At 51.6% G+C, this 17163-nt stretch overlaps 1 protein-coding gene and 2 non-coding genes across 3 annotated transcripts; 1 reads left to right on the forward strand and 2 right to left on the reverse strand.

The window, feature by feature from the left end:
- Positions 1-2037: 2037 nt before the first annotated feature.
- Positions 2038-2109, reverse strand: TRNAC-GCA. Its single transcript has one exon. It is a non-coding gene; the product is annotated as a tRNA-Cys (tRNA).
- A 1084-nt stretch (positions 2110-3193) lies between these two features.
- Positions 3194-3265, reverse strand: TRNAC-GCA. Its single transcript has one exon. It is a non-coding gene; the product is annotated as a tRNA-Cys (tRNA).
- A 3988-nt stretch (positions 3266-7253) lies between these two features.
- On the forward strand, positions 7254-16508 carry ZNF425 (zinc finger protein 425). The gene is made up of 4 exons (XM_045833539.1): positions 7254-7351; positions 9100-9226; positions 10823-10981; positions 14119-16508. Exons 1-4 carry the CDS (start codon positions 7274-7276, stop codon positions 15984-15986), a joined length of 2232 nt encoding a protein of 743 aa, XP_045689495.1. The 5' UTR covers positions 7254-7273; the 3' UTR covers positions 15987-16508.
- Positions 16509-17163: the final 655 nt, after the last annotated feature.

Raw genomic sequence — 17163 nt, forward strand, 5'->3', positions numbered from 1 at the left:
CTCCGACAGGATCCAGCATTTTAACTCCTGCGCTACGTCCCCAGAGTCCACAGACTCGGCCACTGCGCTCTGCCGAAAATGAGCAAGAACCGAAAAAAGCCCTACGGCTTCCCAAAGTGGACTCAAGACAAACAGAAAAGCTGAATAGTCCCCTAAGTTTTAAACAGTTACTCAAATAAACCATTTATTTGAAACCTTTAACAAAAAAAAATCAGATAAGGTAGTGTGGTGAGTTTTATTACATAGTTAAAGAAATAATAACTATTTGACATAAAAATCCTTCTCAGAGGAGAAAAGATGTGCACATTCTACAGCCCCTTTTGCGAGGCCTTGAACCCAAACCCCAACCTCAATACCAAAACCCAGCGAGTACAGGAAAAAAGTGTACAGGCCAATTTCACTAAAAAATGAAATAAAATACGATCTCACTGAATCCACAAATATACAAACATGATAGAACTTCAAGAATGATTGGGCTTTATATCTGGAGTGCAAAGTGTGTTTAATTTTACAAAGACCAATCAAAGTAATTTACCACATTAATAAAGTAAAAGAGGGTTACTTTATTTATGTGATTATCTCTACAGATGCCAAAAAAGGGATTTGGACAAAACTCCATGATAAAAAAGGTTTTGCAAACCAGAAATAGAAACGTCCTTAGTTTGATAAAGGCCATTGACAAAAGGTATAGTCCGCAGCATGGACATCATGGCGACAGGTGCATGGACGTCATGGCGACAGGTTGAAATCTTTTCATTTGAAACCAGAATGAGACGAGACAGCTACTGTCCATGCTTTCACGCAGCACTGTACTGGAGGTGTTCGTCAGCACAACCAGGTAAGAAAAAGAAATACAAATATACAAGGATTGGACAAAATGAAAGAAAACGTTTGAATCTTTAAAGATGACAGGATCCTCTCTGCAGGAAATTTAAACCATCGACAAAGAAATTGCTAGACTGAATGAGTGCTTAGCAAGACCACCAGCATAGGCCCTACATTCCCTTACCGCCTTGAACTTGGCAAAACCACAGCCTGTATTTATTTGTTTATGTTCAAAGGATAAGAACACGTTTGTTTAGAAAGTGACAACAGTGGGAGAAGGGAGCCCGCTGGGCTGTGTCCGCTCAGGAAACAGGTCACAGAAACGGAAGAGGGGCGCTCGGAGCTCAGGAGAGAGAAGGCAGAAGGGACGCACCTGGGCACAAGAAGAGGGGGATGGGCAAGGCAGAGGTGTGCTCCGGAGGGTGGGGGGGGCGCCGACAGTCCGACCTTCAAAATGATGTAATAAAAATTTTTGCATGCAAGTTTGAAAATGTAAATACCTTTATCTTTCTCCAAAATGACATAAGCACCTTAACTCTTCTGACCCCATTCCTTGTATGTTGTTAACCAGTATTTTAGTTCTATCTTTTAAAAAAAACCTTGTAAATGAGACATTGATATCGTGTGCTATGATCAGTGATTTTAGATTTACTTACGCATCTTACAGTTTCCTTGTTCCACTTTCCTTCTCGTAACTCAGACCTCCCATCTGGGATCATTTTTCCATTCTTGAAAGTATGTGTTTAACATTCTTTTTAGTGAGAGCCTGTTGGTGGGGATGCTCAGCCTTGTCTGTCCCTGAAGAACAGTTTAGCTGGGGATAGAATTCAGAGCTGACTCTTGTCTCTTCTCAACACACGCGCTGCGGAGTTGCACCGTCTCTGGCCTCCTGGGCCACTGTTGAGAAGCCGGCCAGCAGTCCAACTCTTGTTCCCTCACAGGGGATCTCGGTTTCTCTCTGGCCGCAGTGAAGGCCAAGTCCTCGGGCTCGGCCAGGAGATCACATTCACATTGGAGAGCAGGGGACCAGGCGAGGGGGACAGTGGGGAGATCAGAGGACTTGGACAAACACATCACCTGAGCAGAGCAGCCCTGTGCTGGGTGGGATGGGTCCCTCTGCTTCCTCACCCTTTGCAGGAAGACTGGGAGACCAGACTCAGCAAGAAGAGAGAAAACTGAAACTCCTTTGAGACCTTTAGAGACTAAAATGCTAGGGGGCACCCAGATTTGAACTGGGGACCTCTTGATCTGCAGTCAAATGCTCTACCCCTGAGCTATACCCCCTGCCATACCAGTGAGGCCTGATGAGCACCCTTTGTCCCTGCAGCCACACCCAGAGCTGCCCCAGATGTCCCTTCCGCGTGGCTTGGCTGAGTTGCCAGACCTGCCTTACTGCCAACTCATCCCCCCACGTTGGAAGAAGCTACAGGTTACCTCCTCCCACAGCTCCACAGCCTCTCCACTGTCAGGCCTGGAGGGGGGCAGTAACCTGAGGAGCAGCCCCTGACAGCTGGAAGGACCGATAGTCACGTCTGTGCAGTGGGTTTGTGCTGAGCACCTAAGAACAGACTCCAAGTCCCCGTGGCCAGACCCAGCCTGGAGCCCCTCAAAGACGGCACTCCCAATATGCCAAGGTTGTACCAAGGTTGCATGTTCAAGCCCCAGTCAGGTCATAGGCAAAAATCAACCGATGAATGCATTGTTAGTTCAAGAACAAATTGATCTCTCTCTCTCTCTTCCTGTCTCTACCTAAAATAGTGGGATTTGTTAACATGAAGTAGGATGGGTCTTTACTCCAACGTGATGGGTGTCATAAGAAGAGAAGAGACTCACAGGCCAAAGACAGAGGCAGAGCCTGGGTGATGCATCTATAAGCCGAGGAAGGCCAGGGGTCACCAACAAACACCGGAAGCTGGAGGGAGGCCAGGAAGGACCCCCCTCTAGAGCCTTAGGAGAGAGCACGGCCCGCCTGACACCTCTATTTCAGATGCTGGCGTCCAGGACTGTGAGACACCGCATTCTGTTGTTTATGTCACCCACGCTGCGGCACTTTGTTGCAGAAGCTACAGGACATTGGTATGCTGGCTAGCGATAATTTACATCACATCCGGTTAGAAGAACTGGCTTGGTTTTTGTCTCCAGACTGGACCGTGGATTATACTGAAGTTGGACCCATTGGGGCCCCAGGAAACAGACCCTCGAAGTTGGCATTGGGGGTGGATTTGGTCTTGTCCTTGGCCTTCAAGGCTGTGCCCAGTGCCTGGCTGGGTCCTGAATCAGAAGGGAGGGCTGTAAAGGAGGACTACAGTACCGTCTCCATAGAACTGACTTTGTCAGTTCAGCTCAAAGAGGAAAAAGAGACTCTCTGAGGGGGCACCCGGATTTGAACCAGGGACCTCTTGATCTGCAGTCAAATGCTCTACCCCTGAGCTATACCCCCTCTTATTAACAGTGATGTGTAATTAACACACTTTACACCTCCACTCACACACAGGCTGTTGACTCTGACTCAGCAGAGGGTTGCTAGTCCTGCTCAACTGTACTTGCGACTCTTAGGCCATAATTATTCCTTTCCCAGAAAGGTGCCACCTCTTCTGAGCACCAGCGTGAAAGGTCACCGAGGGTCCATCCGGGGCAGCGAAGTGTGCACCTCGCCTGGTGTACCAGGCGGAAGATGGAGCCCGGAGGTGAGCTGATCATTCCTGAGCAAGGGCTGGACTGTTCTTTACCTGCTGATCAGTGGAGGCTACTTTCGAGCTGTCCACAGTGTGGGGCCAAGACGAGCTCCTCTACCTCCCTTCTGAGTCCTGCAAGCTTGTGGGGGGCATCTCTGGGGAGCACGGACTCAGATCTCTAAGGCACTTGAACTTCAGCTCTGATTTCACCTTTCTGTCCCGTGTGCCCTGCCCTCACGGCTCACGGCTGCTTCCCGTCTGTTCTTTAGCCATCCCCTCCAGTCCATGACGACACGCACTTCCTAGACGGTTTCTTGGGATGTCTCCGTCACGACCGAGTCCCTGTCTTCCTGGTGCTTTCCCCAACAGGCTCAAGGGCTTGGGAGGTTCTAGGGCAGGTGCGTCAGCATTGATGGCACAAGGACTCTGTCTTAGACACAAACTAAACGAAAACCTAGCAACTTAGGATGACACATTTTCACTCTGTCTTGCAGGTTCAGAGGTTCGGAGATCTGGGGGGGGCTTTGCTGGGGGGCTCTGGCTCAGGGTCTCTCAGGAGCTTGCAGTTGTGCTGTCCGCGGGCGCTGCTCACCTGAGGGTGTGCCTGGGGCTGGGGGAGCCGGTCTCGGGTCTGAACTCGCTCTCAGGTGCTGCTGCAGAGAGGGCTCCGCTCCTCACGGGCTGCGGGCAGGGGGCTGCTTCCCTGTCCCAGGGGCCTCCTCGCACTTACTCTCATTTCCAAACACCCTCGCCCCCACACCCAGGCTGGTGTCCCACCAAAAATCTGAGTGCCACGTGGCCCAGGCAAGGCCACACAGAAAACCGGCCACCACGCATGGAGAGTGTGCATTCAGTGTGGTAGGAGTTTGTCACCCTGTTTTCCGGAGTGGCCGCGCCAGTTCGCCTCTGACTGCTGCATGTGAGGGGTCCGTTGTCTCTGAACCCTCACGGAGTCACAGGAAGAGCAACCTCATCTTTGCGTCTCACGCTGTCCCTCTAAACTTTTCTCGGTGAACTTTTCTCCAGGCGACTTGAATGACCATTCCTAGGTGACAGAAAGCCCCGGGTGGCAGGCTGAGTTCCGTCATCAGGGTGTCCAGTCCCTGGCAGTAACCAGCACTCTGGACCTGACTGCACGTCCGTCCTCCCCGAGAAGGGGGACAGTGGGGACTGGTCCTTCGTCTCCCGGTCCCCCCCTGGCATCCAATGCTCGCGTGTAGGCGAAGAGAAGGAAGGGAAGGAGGAGAGGGAAGGGGACGCGGAAAGCTCTCACTGGGTGAGTTCTGGGTAAGACAGACTCGTTCTCTCCGGGCTGGGGAACGTCTGGAGTTGCTCCTGGGGCGTCTCCTCGGAACGTCCGAGGCCTCTGCCGGGACCCCGACCAGCTCCGTGGCCCGGCCGTGCGTCCCTCTCCTGGCTCTCCGGGATCTGCGTCCCAGCTCTCTCCGTTAGGGCCCGTGGCCCTGTCCTCTCGCAGGGAGCCTGAAATCGCTCCAGAATGCCTCTCTCCGTGTGGCCCAGGAAACCCTCGTGGGCCTTTTGTGCCCACCCACTCGGGTGACACCTGCGGATCCCAGAGCGTGGCCTGGCCCCTCTCTGTCCAGAGGGCTAGACACACCCCACTGCAGACACCAGCCCCAGGACACAGCCCCAGGCCTCTATTGGACCCCACGAAGCCCCTACCCTAGGCTCAACGTGGGGGAGAACGCCCCGACTCTTCCTCTACCTACCGAGGAGGGGTCCTCACAGCACAGCCTGGCCAGAAAAGCGTGTCTGCACAACACTCGCCGATCCCCAGCGCCCTGACGCTCTCACACCTGGGGGAGGGGGCGGTGAGTGATCTGATCGCCAGGAGGGACTTTGGGGTGTGCCCGGGGCGCTCTGTCTCACTCCTGCCTTTGCTGCCTGCCTATACCTGTTTTATCCAGGACTCTCAGTTCAAACTACCTTTAACTGCTTTATTTGGGTACCTTATAGAAGCGCAAAAGTTTTATGTATCTATTGTACTATGAATGGACGTACTAGGAATGTTTCCTGTTGTTTTGCAAATGATGCCACAATGAACAGCTTTGTACACGTCTCCGGATGCTCTTCTGCTGCGGTTTCTCCGGGGGATCTTCCCCGAAATGAAATTCCTGGATTGTATGCACACTTTTAATGATACTATTACAGTGTTATGTAATTGTCATTTTACTTTACAATTTTTATTGCCCAAATTTTCCCCATAGAGAATGTACCAATTGTACTTTCATTGTGTGCAGATGAAAATACCATTCCCCCTCGCCAACTCTTTTTTTTTTAAAGATTTTATTTATTTATTTTTAGAGAGTATAGAAGGGAGGGAGAAAGAGAGGGAGGAAAACAGGATGTGTGAAAGAAACGTAGAGTGGTTGCCTGTTGCGTGTCCCTTACTGGGGACTTGGCCCACAACCCCGGCATGTGCCCGGACGGGGAATCAAACTAGCAACACTTTGGTTCACAGGCCGGCGCTCAATCCACTGAGCCACACCAGCCGGGGTTCTCCTTATCACCTCTTGATCTAGTTACATCTCAACGTACCCTAAGTTTTGGAAGGAGAGTGAAAATGGTGCCTCTTTATCGTTTTAATTAATTTTCATTTCCTTACTTCCTAGCAAAGTTGAGCTCTTTTCACATATTTATTGGTTCTAAAATAGCCTCTTCTGTCATTTTAGTTGTGGTTAAAAACATAACGTAGAATTTACCATTTTAAGTGGACATTCAGGAATGTTAGCGTATTCACACTGTTGTGCAACAGATCTCAGTAATTTTTTCATCTTACCTATATTCTGGTACAAATCCACTCTCCATCGTATGTGTTTCTCAACCCAGAGTCTTTTGTTTAAGGAATTTTTTGTCCGATGACAATTTCAATTTTGATATCATCAAATTTATTTCTTATATAAGTTTTGATTTTGGAGGTTGCATTTAAGAAATCCTTCCCTGGATTGTATTAAACTGAATGTTTGTGTTCCCCCAAGTTCATTTGTTGAAACTACAGTAAAGTATATATTGATACAGAGGAAGCTTTGAAAAACGAAACACCTGCTCACAATAAAAGCTCTCATCAGACTAGGAGTGAGAAGGAACTCCCCCAGCCTGATGAGAGGTGTATGCAAATAATGACAGCTAGTACCAGCCTGGCCAGAAGTGCCCTCACCCATGAAGGGCAGGTCTTGGATGAAGACCCGCCTCCTCGCAGAGACAATTCTGAGGGGTGGTCTGCACACTCTGAGTCCCCAACAGGGTGGGCCTCTAACTGCCCGCAGGGGACCTGCTTGTTAACGCCCTTGACTGTCTTACCAACCTAGCTTGATTGCTGGGGTCACCTCGCAGATGACTGGGGTCGGCTTTGGGACGAACCAAACCCTCGCGCTGCCTCTGTGCCTCCATCTCAGTGACGTGTCCCTGTCCCTGTCCCCTCTCCATCCATTTCCAGCTAACTCTGCAAGGCCGCCTCTGTCTCTGTCCCCCTCTTACTCTTTCAATTCGCCTCTGTCTCTGCCTGCCACCCCTGAGCCCCCAAGAGAGTGGGAAGATCCATTTCCGACAGGTGGCGGCTATCCTGGCAGCCAGACTGGGCCTCTGGCGCAGGTACTCGCAACTCTGACGGCGTTCGCTCCTCCCGGCCGCAGGGGGCGCTGTGGGGGCGGGGGGAACAAGGCCAGCCTCGAGTCCCAGCGTGCACCGCGCCGAGGCGGGGCCTGCACGTTGGGGCGGAGCCGGCACGTCGGGGCGGAGCTGGAGGAGGTCCGATGCGGGACGTCCTGTATTACGGGGTCCCGGATAGTGGCTGGTCGGGACCGCGACAGGCTGTGGGAGACCTGTGTCGGGTAAGTGCGACCATGGAGGTGGCGGTCCCTGCCTAGTTTCTGGTTCCTCGCACGTTCTGGAGTGTGGTCCTCGTTCAGGGAGGGAAGTGGAGGGATCGGCGGCCGGGGAAGGCGCGACTTCGGTGCAGGAGCTGTGCACTGCACCTGGGAGGAAGGGGCGCCGCCGGGAGCCACGCTTAGGACCCCCGCTGTTCCTGCTCTTTGCGGGTCGTGGTTTCTCTGGCGGGAAGGTGGCCTCTGAGAAGTGCGTCTTCACGAGCGAATGAGAACAAGTGAGAAGGAAGACTAGATGGAGACTGCTTCCAAGGAAAGGACAGAGGATTTGAAACTAGTCTGGGTGGTTATCCTAAGTCACGTTTATCGCGAATACCCTAGTGTTGAAGGCTGGTTTTAGAGTTTGAAAGGCATGTCTTGAACCTAATACAGGAAACTCACTCTGTACAGTCAGTTAAGTACAGTATAACCTGCCTGAATATGCAAGTTTTCCTTGTACCCTATGAGGCTTCATATGTAATAGTCTCAGTAATGCAATCAATGCATTTTCTTCCATTTCTCACTCCTCCCCTCAACGTCCCTTGGCAGATACAAATTCTGTTCAGATTCCTTCAAGCTGTGTCTCTTCAGCTAGACTTTCTCCTATAAATGTAGTTCTTTGGCTATAAATTTGAGTCCACAGAAAATGCTCAGATTACGCCAGATTCTTGGCTACTATTTGTGATAGGCATGGAGAAATCAGCATTTTCTGGTTGATTTTACTTTTCATGGGAGCAGTTCAGTGCTAATTGTATGTTCACAGAAGAGTCTTGTAGGTGGAAAGCACATAAGAAAAAGGTAGAGGAATTTCTTTGAAAGCCCACCTTATAAAAACAGCACTGGGCCCTGGCTGGTGTAGCCCAGTGGATTGAGTGCTGGCCCATGAACTGAAAGGGTAGCCAGTTCGATTCCCAGTCAGGGCACGTGCCTGGGTTGTGGGCCAGATGCCCCAGTTAGGGATGAGTGAGTTCTTTCTCTCCCTCTCTCTCTTCCCCTCTTTCTAAAAATAAATCAAATCTTGAAGAAAAGAAATATGAACATCCAGTTTTTCTTCATGAAGTATCACATCACCCAGGTGTAAAACCTATAGACGATGACATAGGAAAAAGTCTTTGAGACCTAGGGCTTGGTGAAAAGTTCTTAGAAGTGGCACCAAAAGCACGATCTATAAAAGAAAATAATGATAAATTGGATGTCATCAAAATTAAAAACTTTTGCTCTGGGAAAATCCTGTTAAGAGGGTGAAGACACCAGGTACAGAAGAGGGAGATCAGCACATGCGATGAAATCGCCTAGAATTATGCACACACCGCACCAATGTTGATTTCATGACTTCAATATTGTAGTGTAATGATGTACCATGTGACCATTGGGGTCAGCTGGGTGAAGGGTACAGGGAACCCTTCCGTACTATCTCTGTGACTTCCATGAATCTACATCTAGCAGCATCGGCACCGTCTTACATAACAGAATTGGTAGCTGGTAAGTGCAGGTGCTCCCATGAGATGGTGCATTTGCTCAAAGACCTGCTGTTCATTAATTCATTCACTTCACCTGGTTCTGAGAGACATCTGTGACCCCTTATTGTGTGGTCATGGCACCATCCAGAGACAGCTACTCTACCATAGTTCCTTCCTCTCTCTGAAAGACGTGGCTGTTGAAAAACAAAATAGCCTTAAAGTGAGCATGTATTTATATGCACTCTGTGATTCCAGGTAACCATGACATTCGAGGACGTGGCCTTGTATTTTTCAAAGCAAGAGTGGGAGCTCCTGGAGAAGTGGCAGAAGGAAATGTATCAACAAGTGATGAAGACCAATTATGAGACCCTGGATTCCCTGGGTGAGATGGGCTTCCCAGGAATCACTTCTCGAGAACCGACCTAATAGTAATAGGCTTCCCCCCCTTTATCAGCTGTTGGCTGGATGAACATGGGACCATGGCCAGTCACATTCACAGTGTCTCCTTAAGTTCCCAAAATGGCCTGGGAATATTTCACTTGTCCCTTTTTTATCCAGTGGGATCTCTGCCCCTCAGTCTTACTCATTCTCTGAATTCTGTCTCCCATTCCAAGCTTGGGGGCTCGTTGGGATCATCTAGGAGGAATATGTAGTTAGCGCAGAGCCCAGGACATCCCAGCATTTAGAGGTCAGGCTCCAGAGATCGATGCCAGCAGGTTAGGGGAGACTGGAGCCCCGTGCTGATCGGTGGTGTTTCGAGTTATCACGACTAGTGGCCTTGGGCTTGGAAAATCCAGTCTGGTTTTCCCAGATTTTGAAAAGCAGGCAGTAAGGTATTTGCAAATAACGGTCATTACAGAGCGTTCGGCTCCCTGCTCCCATTTTGGGAGTCAGTGGCCCGGGCCCAGGCATGGGTGTGTCCCACAAGCGCTTGAGGTGCCTCTGCTGCTGTGCTGGGGTCCGCAGTTCTCTCCGAGAAACGCCGTGCCCGGGACTGCGCCGTGGCAGGCACCTGCGGCGGCGTTGTCTGGCTTCCCCCCTCTGCTTTATAAGAAGCCTTCTTCCCTGCAGGCTTTTGTCATTTGACACATCGCTGTCATAATTGCTGTCACTTGACCATTTCCCAGTGTCTTCACTGATCAGGAATGTTGGCACCTCGGTAGTTAGTGTCCTTGGATGTGAAGAGTTTACTTGGGAAATTTAGTGATCTGGGCTCCCTCCATGACCGCTGTGGCTCTGCGCATTGTTCTTCTCATTGTTCTCGTAATAATCACTTTCGAAGACCTTTTCCCTAGGTCTGAGAGTCTTTTCAAAACCGTCATCATCCCTGACTTTTCTGTTTCCTTTAGTTTTGTAAAATACTGCAGAGATCATTTAAACTAAACAGTCTTGGTTAGGTTGTATTATAGTGCCATTCATGTAATTTCAAGGGGTTCTGTTTTGTTTTTTAGTTATGTGTCTCATTCATTCAACTTTTAAAAAATTAATTTCTTTTCCAATTATGGTTGACATACAGTATTATTTCAGATGTGCAGACAGTTAGATACCTTACAGTGTGGTCACCCTGGGGCGTCGAGTAGTGTCTGACCCCTGCCTGGTTGTTACAACATTGTGCACTACAGGCCCTGGGCTGGACTTTACGTAAGGGTTTCCTTATCTTTTTTTTTAAAGATTTTATTTATTTATTTTTAGAGAGAGAAGGGAGGGAGAGAGAGAGAGAGAGAAACATCAATGTGCAGTTGCTGGGGGTCATGGCCCGCAACCCACCCAGGCATGCACCCTGGCTGGGAATCGAACCTGTGACACTTTGGTTCGCAGCCCGCGCTCAATCCACTGAGCTACGCCAGCCAGGGGTGGGTTTCCTTATCTTTGACCTCACTTTGATGTCGTGTTTCCAGGAGTCAGCATCAACTGTGGAAATGGTTTTCAGTTCAGTCTCAGGAAACCCAGACTGAGTCCGTGCGGCCTCTCTCTGCAGGGTGCGTTTTCTCTAAGCCGGACTTGATCTCCTGGATGGAACGAGGGACAATGCTGCTAATCAGAGACCAGGGCTGCTTACAGCGAGCCAGAGGGACACTGGGCCCTCCCGCTGACGAGCACTCGGACCTGACGAATGCTGGAAAGTCACTGCGTTTGGGTGAGTCTGGTGGATTCAGGGTCGTGAGTGACTTCATTTTCCTGGCCTTGTCTCCTGGATCTTTCTGGATAGTCAGCAGGACACAGTGAATAAGAAATATTGTGTTTTTTTGGATAATGTTATATACTTTTTTACTCAAGTGGGTAGCATATAGAGGGCGGGGCAAAAGTGGGGTTATAGTTGTTCTTATGGAAAATAATACAATAATGAAATAATGCAAGAATAAACTGTTTTACACACGCATGACTATAAACCTATGTTTGCCACACCCTGTATAAGAATATATTACTTTTTAGCCCTGGCTGGTGTGGCTAAGTGGATTTAGCACCAGTCTATGAACTGAGAGGTCGCCGGTTCGATTCCCAGTCGGGGCACATCCCTGGGTTGTGGGCCAGGCCCCCAGTTGGGGTTAGAGGCTTGAAAGACGGAACCAGTTGACATTGGTTCTGTCGTACATCAGTGTGTTTCTCTCCTTCCTTCCTTCCTTCCTTCCTTCCTTCCTTCCTCCCTCCCTCCCTTCCTTCCCCTCTTTCAAAAAAAAATAAAATCTTAAAAAAAGAGAGAATATATTACTTTTATAAAGAGAGAAGTTGTGTTTATTTCATCTTTCAAAGATTACAACCCCGAAGGAGATGGGAGTTGGCTGGAGAGAGCAAGTGCAGGATCCGCTTGTCGCGTCCTGCGGACGGTCCTCCCTCCCCATCACGCCGGTGTGTCCGCTGGCAGATGGAGAAAGGAAGTGAAACCCACGTTCCAATTTTGTACAGCATACTTTGTTCATTGTGCAGATTTTTAGAACTCGGGGGTTTTTGTGTTTTTTTTTTTTTTAATTCATTTTGAGGGATTCCTTTTTGAATTCCTGGCATCATAAGGAAAACATCTGAGACATCTTAACACTTGAAACAGTTAAGGGAATATGTCATTTTTTAGAGTACGTCAGTGCTTTGCTAAATGGACATCTCCTCAGTCCCTGGGAGGGAAGGACCCTGGGGGGGGAGGGGATTTGGACCCAGGGAGAGTGCGCAGGCTCCAGCCGGAGGACAGAGAGCTCCCGAGGGCTGCGATTCATCTTACCATCTGCCCATTCATTCGTGTAACCTGTACTGAGCCCCTCCCGTGCTTAGGACTGTGTAACGTACAACTTAGGCCAGGCAGGGGGATATATTGCATACTGTAAACAGTCTTCCCTCTCGGAGTTGATTGTCTTAGTGACCTTTTTTTTAAAAAAAGATTTTATTTATTTATTTTTAGAGAGGGAAGGGAGGGAGAAAGAGAGAGAGAGAGAGAAACATAAACATGCAGTTGCTGGGGGCCTTGGCCTGCAACCCAGGCATGTGCTCTGACTGGGAATCGAACCTGCCACGCTTTGGTTCGCAGCCCACGCTTCTTAGTGACCTTTGACGTGGCAGTTAAGTTAGTCAGCTCTAGAATAAGATTGCACACAATTTAATAAAGTAGTAAGTGGCCATGATAGTGAGTGCTCTCTGGATTTAGAGGCGGAAGAGCAGAGGGGAGAGAGCAGCGGCCCAGGAGGACTTGCGAAGGAACTAGGGTTTAAATAGCGTAGAGTGGGCAGGTGTGGCCGGGCAGAGGGATTCGGCGGGTGTGGTTCCTGAGCTGAGGCTCAGAGGTGGGAGCAAGCCTGCGATATTTAGGAAACGGAAGACACTGCATACAGCTGAATGTTTTCCTGTAGGAGCTGGGGGTCGGGGATAAGTTGGTGTCCAATGATCCGAGGCCACGAATGCCAAAGGAGGGTTTGACTTCATCCTGTAGAAGGGGAGGAGCCTGGAAAGGTGTTTGGGCACCACAGAACCGCTTTGGTGGCCCTTCCTAAATGGAAATGTGTCCTCCGTGCCGGGTGGTACTCACCCCCTAGTCACGCTGCTCCTCTGTCCCCGGGGGGGAATAGGGAGCGAGGGGACAGGTGGGCGTGCTTCTGTCACCATCCAGGCAGCAGCGGCGGAGGGCTCCCTTAAAAAATGCCACGCTCAGGTTGGAAACAGCCTGTGTTCCTGTGACCACTGAGCGTATCAGAGTTCTTCTCTGGGGGCAGGCCCGCCCTTCCTGATAGGCGGGGTTTGCTCCGGGTTAAGAGATTTAAAAAGGGGGGCCTGACTTGGTTCATTGGGACGTGGGAGAAATGGTGGTTCTGAGGCCCAGCAGCCGAGGCGAGTGTCAGACTTGTCCTCTCCAGGCGCACTGGTGACAGTGGGATGCTGGCTCAGCTCCCTCTTTGCTTGTCATCGTGGCCTTTTCTTGGGGAACGTTAGGGACTTTGCTTACACCAGTCTCCTCCTTACAATCCAGGGGTTCGTGGAAAAAAGGGACTCCTTGCACAGCGTTCTTTGTGAGTTCAGTACGTTGCTATTTTGACATCCAGAACTACAGTTCCCGTTAGCGTGGCTTCCAGAAAACCTTTCCCTGAGGGCCCTGCTAGAGGGGGCGGGAGTGCCATCTGATGGGTGGTGGCTCTGTTCCCGCTCTTCCAAGGAGCCCCCACGCTGTGGCCGGGCAGGTGTGGAGGAACCAAGTGGTTGTGCACTGCTGGTGGGAACCACTGCTGGTGGGAACCACTGCTGGTGGGAACCACTGCTGGTGGGAACGTAAGCGGTGGCGCAGCCGCCGTGGGGGCCGGCAGCACGGGGACCCGTATGCAGGGGCTCCCGACCTGGGCTCCTTCCCTCGGGCTCTTTTGCCGGTTGTGTGTCCACCGATGATAAAACAGAATGTTATTCATAATAAATCGATACCGTTTCTAAATGATAAAAGAAAATAAAGAATATGACCTGAAGCCTTCCCATTTTGCTGTTTATTTCACAGATTTAAGGAACTGTTATATGGAACCGTTAGATTCTCAGCGAAACTGAAATTCTGCTCGCCCTCTGAGGGCCATCCACAGCTTCACAAATTTGCCTGCCATTTTTTTTTCATGCGCAGCCATTTCTTAACCTATCACGAGAGGATCTGGGTATCAAAGTTCAACTTACGTGTAATTTACCCGTGGCGGGCAGCTTTGGAAAGGGGTCTGGGAGGTCCCCTTTCCCACGCCGGTGGTGACGTGAAGATGGCCCTCGGACGCCACCGCAGTGCAGGCACATCACTGACGCGGGTGGCTCTTCTTTTTGTCTCCCCAGGTCACCGAGGAAGTCCCAGGGCCGAAGGAGAGGAATGCCATTTAAACAGTGTCCAGGCGCAGGGCCTGAGTGCTCCCTCACCAGGGGAGGAAACCGCAGCTTCACTGGGTCAAGCAGCCACCTCGAAACGTCGCCAAGACATGGAGACTCCGCGTACAGACCCTAATGTCACAGCATCTCTCCAGGAAAAGACGGACCCGGGGCATGAGGCGGGGGGTCCCCGGGGGCACCTGGAAGTCCCCCCAGGGCCAAGATCCCATTCCTGCTTCGTCTGCAGGAAGGTCTTCCCCATCCAGAGAGACCTGGCAAAGCACAGAAGGAGCCACCCCAGGAGCCAGCCCCGTGAGTCCCCGCAGTACAAGGGCCAGGCCGGAAGGAACGCCGACCTCCCGTGGGCCCGGAGGAGCCCGGGTGAGAAGCAGCGCCTCCAGGGCGGCGAGGGCGAGAGCAGCTACCATGGGAAGCGCAGCCTCATCGCCCACCAGGCTGCTCCCACGGGGCGGCGGCCCTTCCAGTGCCCTGAATGTGCCAAGACCTTTCGGCGCAAAGCCACTTGGGAGAAGCATTGGTGTTTGTGCAAAGGGGAGAGGCCACTTTCCTGCCAGCAGTGCGGCGAGGGCTTGGCCCAGCAGCGCAGGCTCTCTGAGCACGGCGGGGTGCACGGCGGGGAGAAGCCCTTGTCTTGTCTCGAGGGCACCCAGAGTGTCTCCCGGAAGGCCGCCGCACAGGCCCACCAGAGGGCACACAGCGGGGAGAAGCCTTTCCCGTGTGACCAGTGTGACAGGACGTTCTCCCGCGAGGCTCACCTCGCTGAGCACGTCGGAGCTCACAGCGGGGAGCGGCCCTTCCAGTGTCCGGAGTGCAAGAAAGGTTTCCGCCTGCAGAGAAGCCTGCGAGCCCACCTGGGGCAGCACAGCGGGGAGAAGCCCTTCCAGTGCCCGGACTGTGGGAGGGCCTTCTCCTGGAAGAACGCCATGAGGGCCCACCAGCGTCTCCACAGCGAGGAGAAGCCGTTCTCCTGTGCCGAGTGCGGCAAGAGGTTCACCCGGCCCTCCCGGCTCGCCCGCCACAGCCGCGTCCACAGCAGGCAGAAGGAGTTCTCTTGTGCCGAGTGCGGCAAGACCTTCCCTCGGCAGTCCAGGCTCACGGAGCACCTCCAGGTCCACGCCAAGGAAAAGCCATTCTCCTGTGCCCAGTGCAGCCGGGGCTTCCGCCGACAGTCCCACCTCGCCGAGCACAGGAGGCTGCACGGTGGGGAGGAGCTGTTCCGCTGTCCTGAGTGTGACAGGAGCTTCTTCTGGAAGGCCTCCGTGAGGGTCCACCAGCGGGTGCACAGGGGCGAGAGGCCGTTCGCCTGCAGCGAGTGCGGCAGGGCCTACACCCAGCAGTCTCAGCTGGCCGAGCACGCGAGAAGCCACAGTGGGGAGAGGCCCTTCCCGTGTCCCGAGTGCGGGAAGGGTTTCCGTCTCAAAGGAAACTTGAAAAGCCACCTGCTCCAGCATAGTGGCCAAAAACCATTCTCTTGTGTGAAGTGTGGCAAAGGTTTCACCCAGCAGTACAGGCTCACAGAACACACTCGAGTCCACAGTGGCGAGAAGCCCTTCCAGTGTCCACAGTGCGACAAGAGCTACTGCATCAGGGGAAGTCTGAAGGTCCATCTGCACACGCACAGCGGACAGAAGCCCTTCAGGTGTGCCGAATGCGGCAAAGGCTTCCTCCAGAAGAGAAGTTTGAAGTCCCATCTGCACCATCACAGAGGGGAGAGACCTTTTTCTTGTGATGAGTGTGGGAGGAGCTTCACGTACATGGGGGCCCTGAACACCCATATTGCTGCAGCACACACCAGGGAGAAGCCCATCGGCCTCTAGGTCGAGCCACACAGGCAGTGAGCAGTGGCGGCCGTTAGGTGGGCCCGCAGATCTGTTGGCTCTGGCTGAGGCAGGATGAAGAATTCACGGAACGCTGGCTTCAGACACACGGGCCAGCTGCGTACATAGTAGGCAGGGTGTGGCGCCTCCTTGACAAAGGTTCCAGATGATCCAGGCGCGACAGTCATCTCCCCTCTGTAATCGTCATGGGCAGGGCCTGCCAGTCGTGGAAGGAACGTCTTACTCTGTTTCATCCACTGGTGTGTCATCCAAGAGCAAGGTCAATCCCGTCGTTACAATCTGAACCCGCAGCCTCTGAACAAATGTGGCAGACAGAACTCTTGCCCCCAAACACCTCAGCTTGCTTTCCATTAGCAGGCTGCCTTGTGTGGTGGGAGTTTTCCGTTTTCTCTCATTGTGAATTTTCATTTTCTTGCAAATGGCTGAGAGGGCATCTGTGTCTTGGGGGCATTTTTCTACATTGTTCCGAATAAATGTCATTTACCATCTAATTTGTTAAAACGATGGCCACGTAGGTGTTACTTCCTCCTGGATTAATCTAAATCACCTAACAATCCACCATTGTGAGTAACAAGCAGCGGTATATCCTTAATCTCTCTGCATGTCCAGCAGTGTATCCGTTTCCCAAGAAACACCTTAATGTTGGGATCTCCGAGTTAAACACTGAAGGAAAAAATATTGTCAGTTCACAATATCTGTTTTTTGTTCTATGGCCTACTCTGTCACAAGGCAGTTCTCCAGCCTGTCCCAGCAAACCTTCGTCTGCCTGGTGGACTGTCCATCTTTAACATGATTCCTACAGAAACATAAAGGTTTCCTTCCTTAGGGATTTTCAGGGCCCACATAAATATTCTGTCTTTGTAAGCACAACCTGTGGCCAGTCACCTGAATCAGTCAGCTGGGATTAAGGGTGCCCCACGAATGAATCACGGTGTCTAAACAACAAGTAGCGGTACCTCCTCTGCCTGATGCTTTCCTGTAAGTGCAAGCCTCTCGCCGAGTCGATGGTGCCTTTGTGCAAAGGAAATGACACTTCCCTCTGGCCTGTGCCCGCGTGTATGGGCCAGATGTCAGCGCTGGCTGGCCTCTTATCCTTGTACCTCAGGACAACTCTTGCCTTTGCCTGGCGTACATGTTAAAAAGGCAGACCGGGGAA

Source organism: Phyllostomus hastatus, unplaced genomic scaffold (genome assembly GCF_019186645.2).
Source record: "Phyllostomus hastatus isolate PE091 unplaced genomic scaffold, TTU_PhHast_1.1 phas_contig_1021, whole genome shotgun sequence".
Classification (NCBI taxonomy): Eukaryota; Metazoa; Chordata; class Mammalia; order Chiroptera; family Phyllostomidae; genus Phyllostomus; species Phyllostomus hastatus.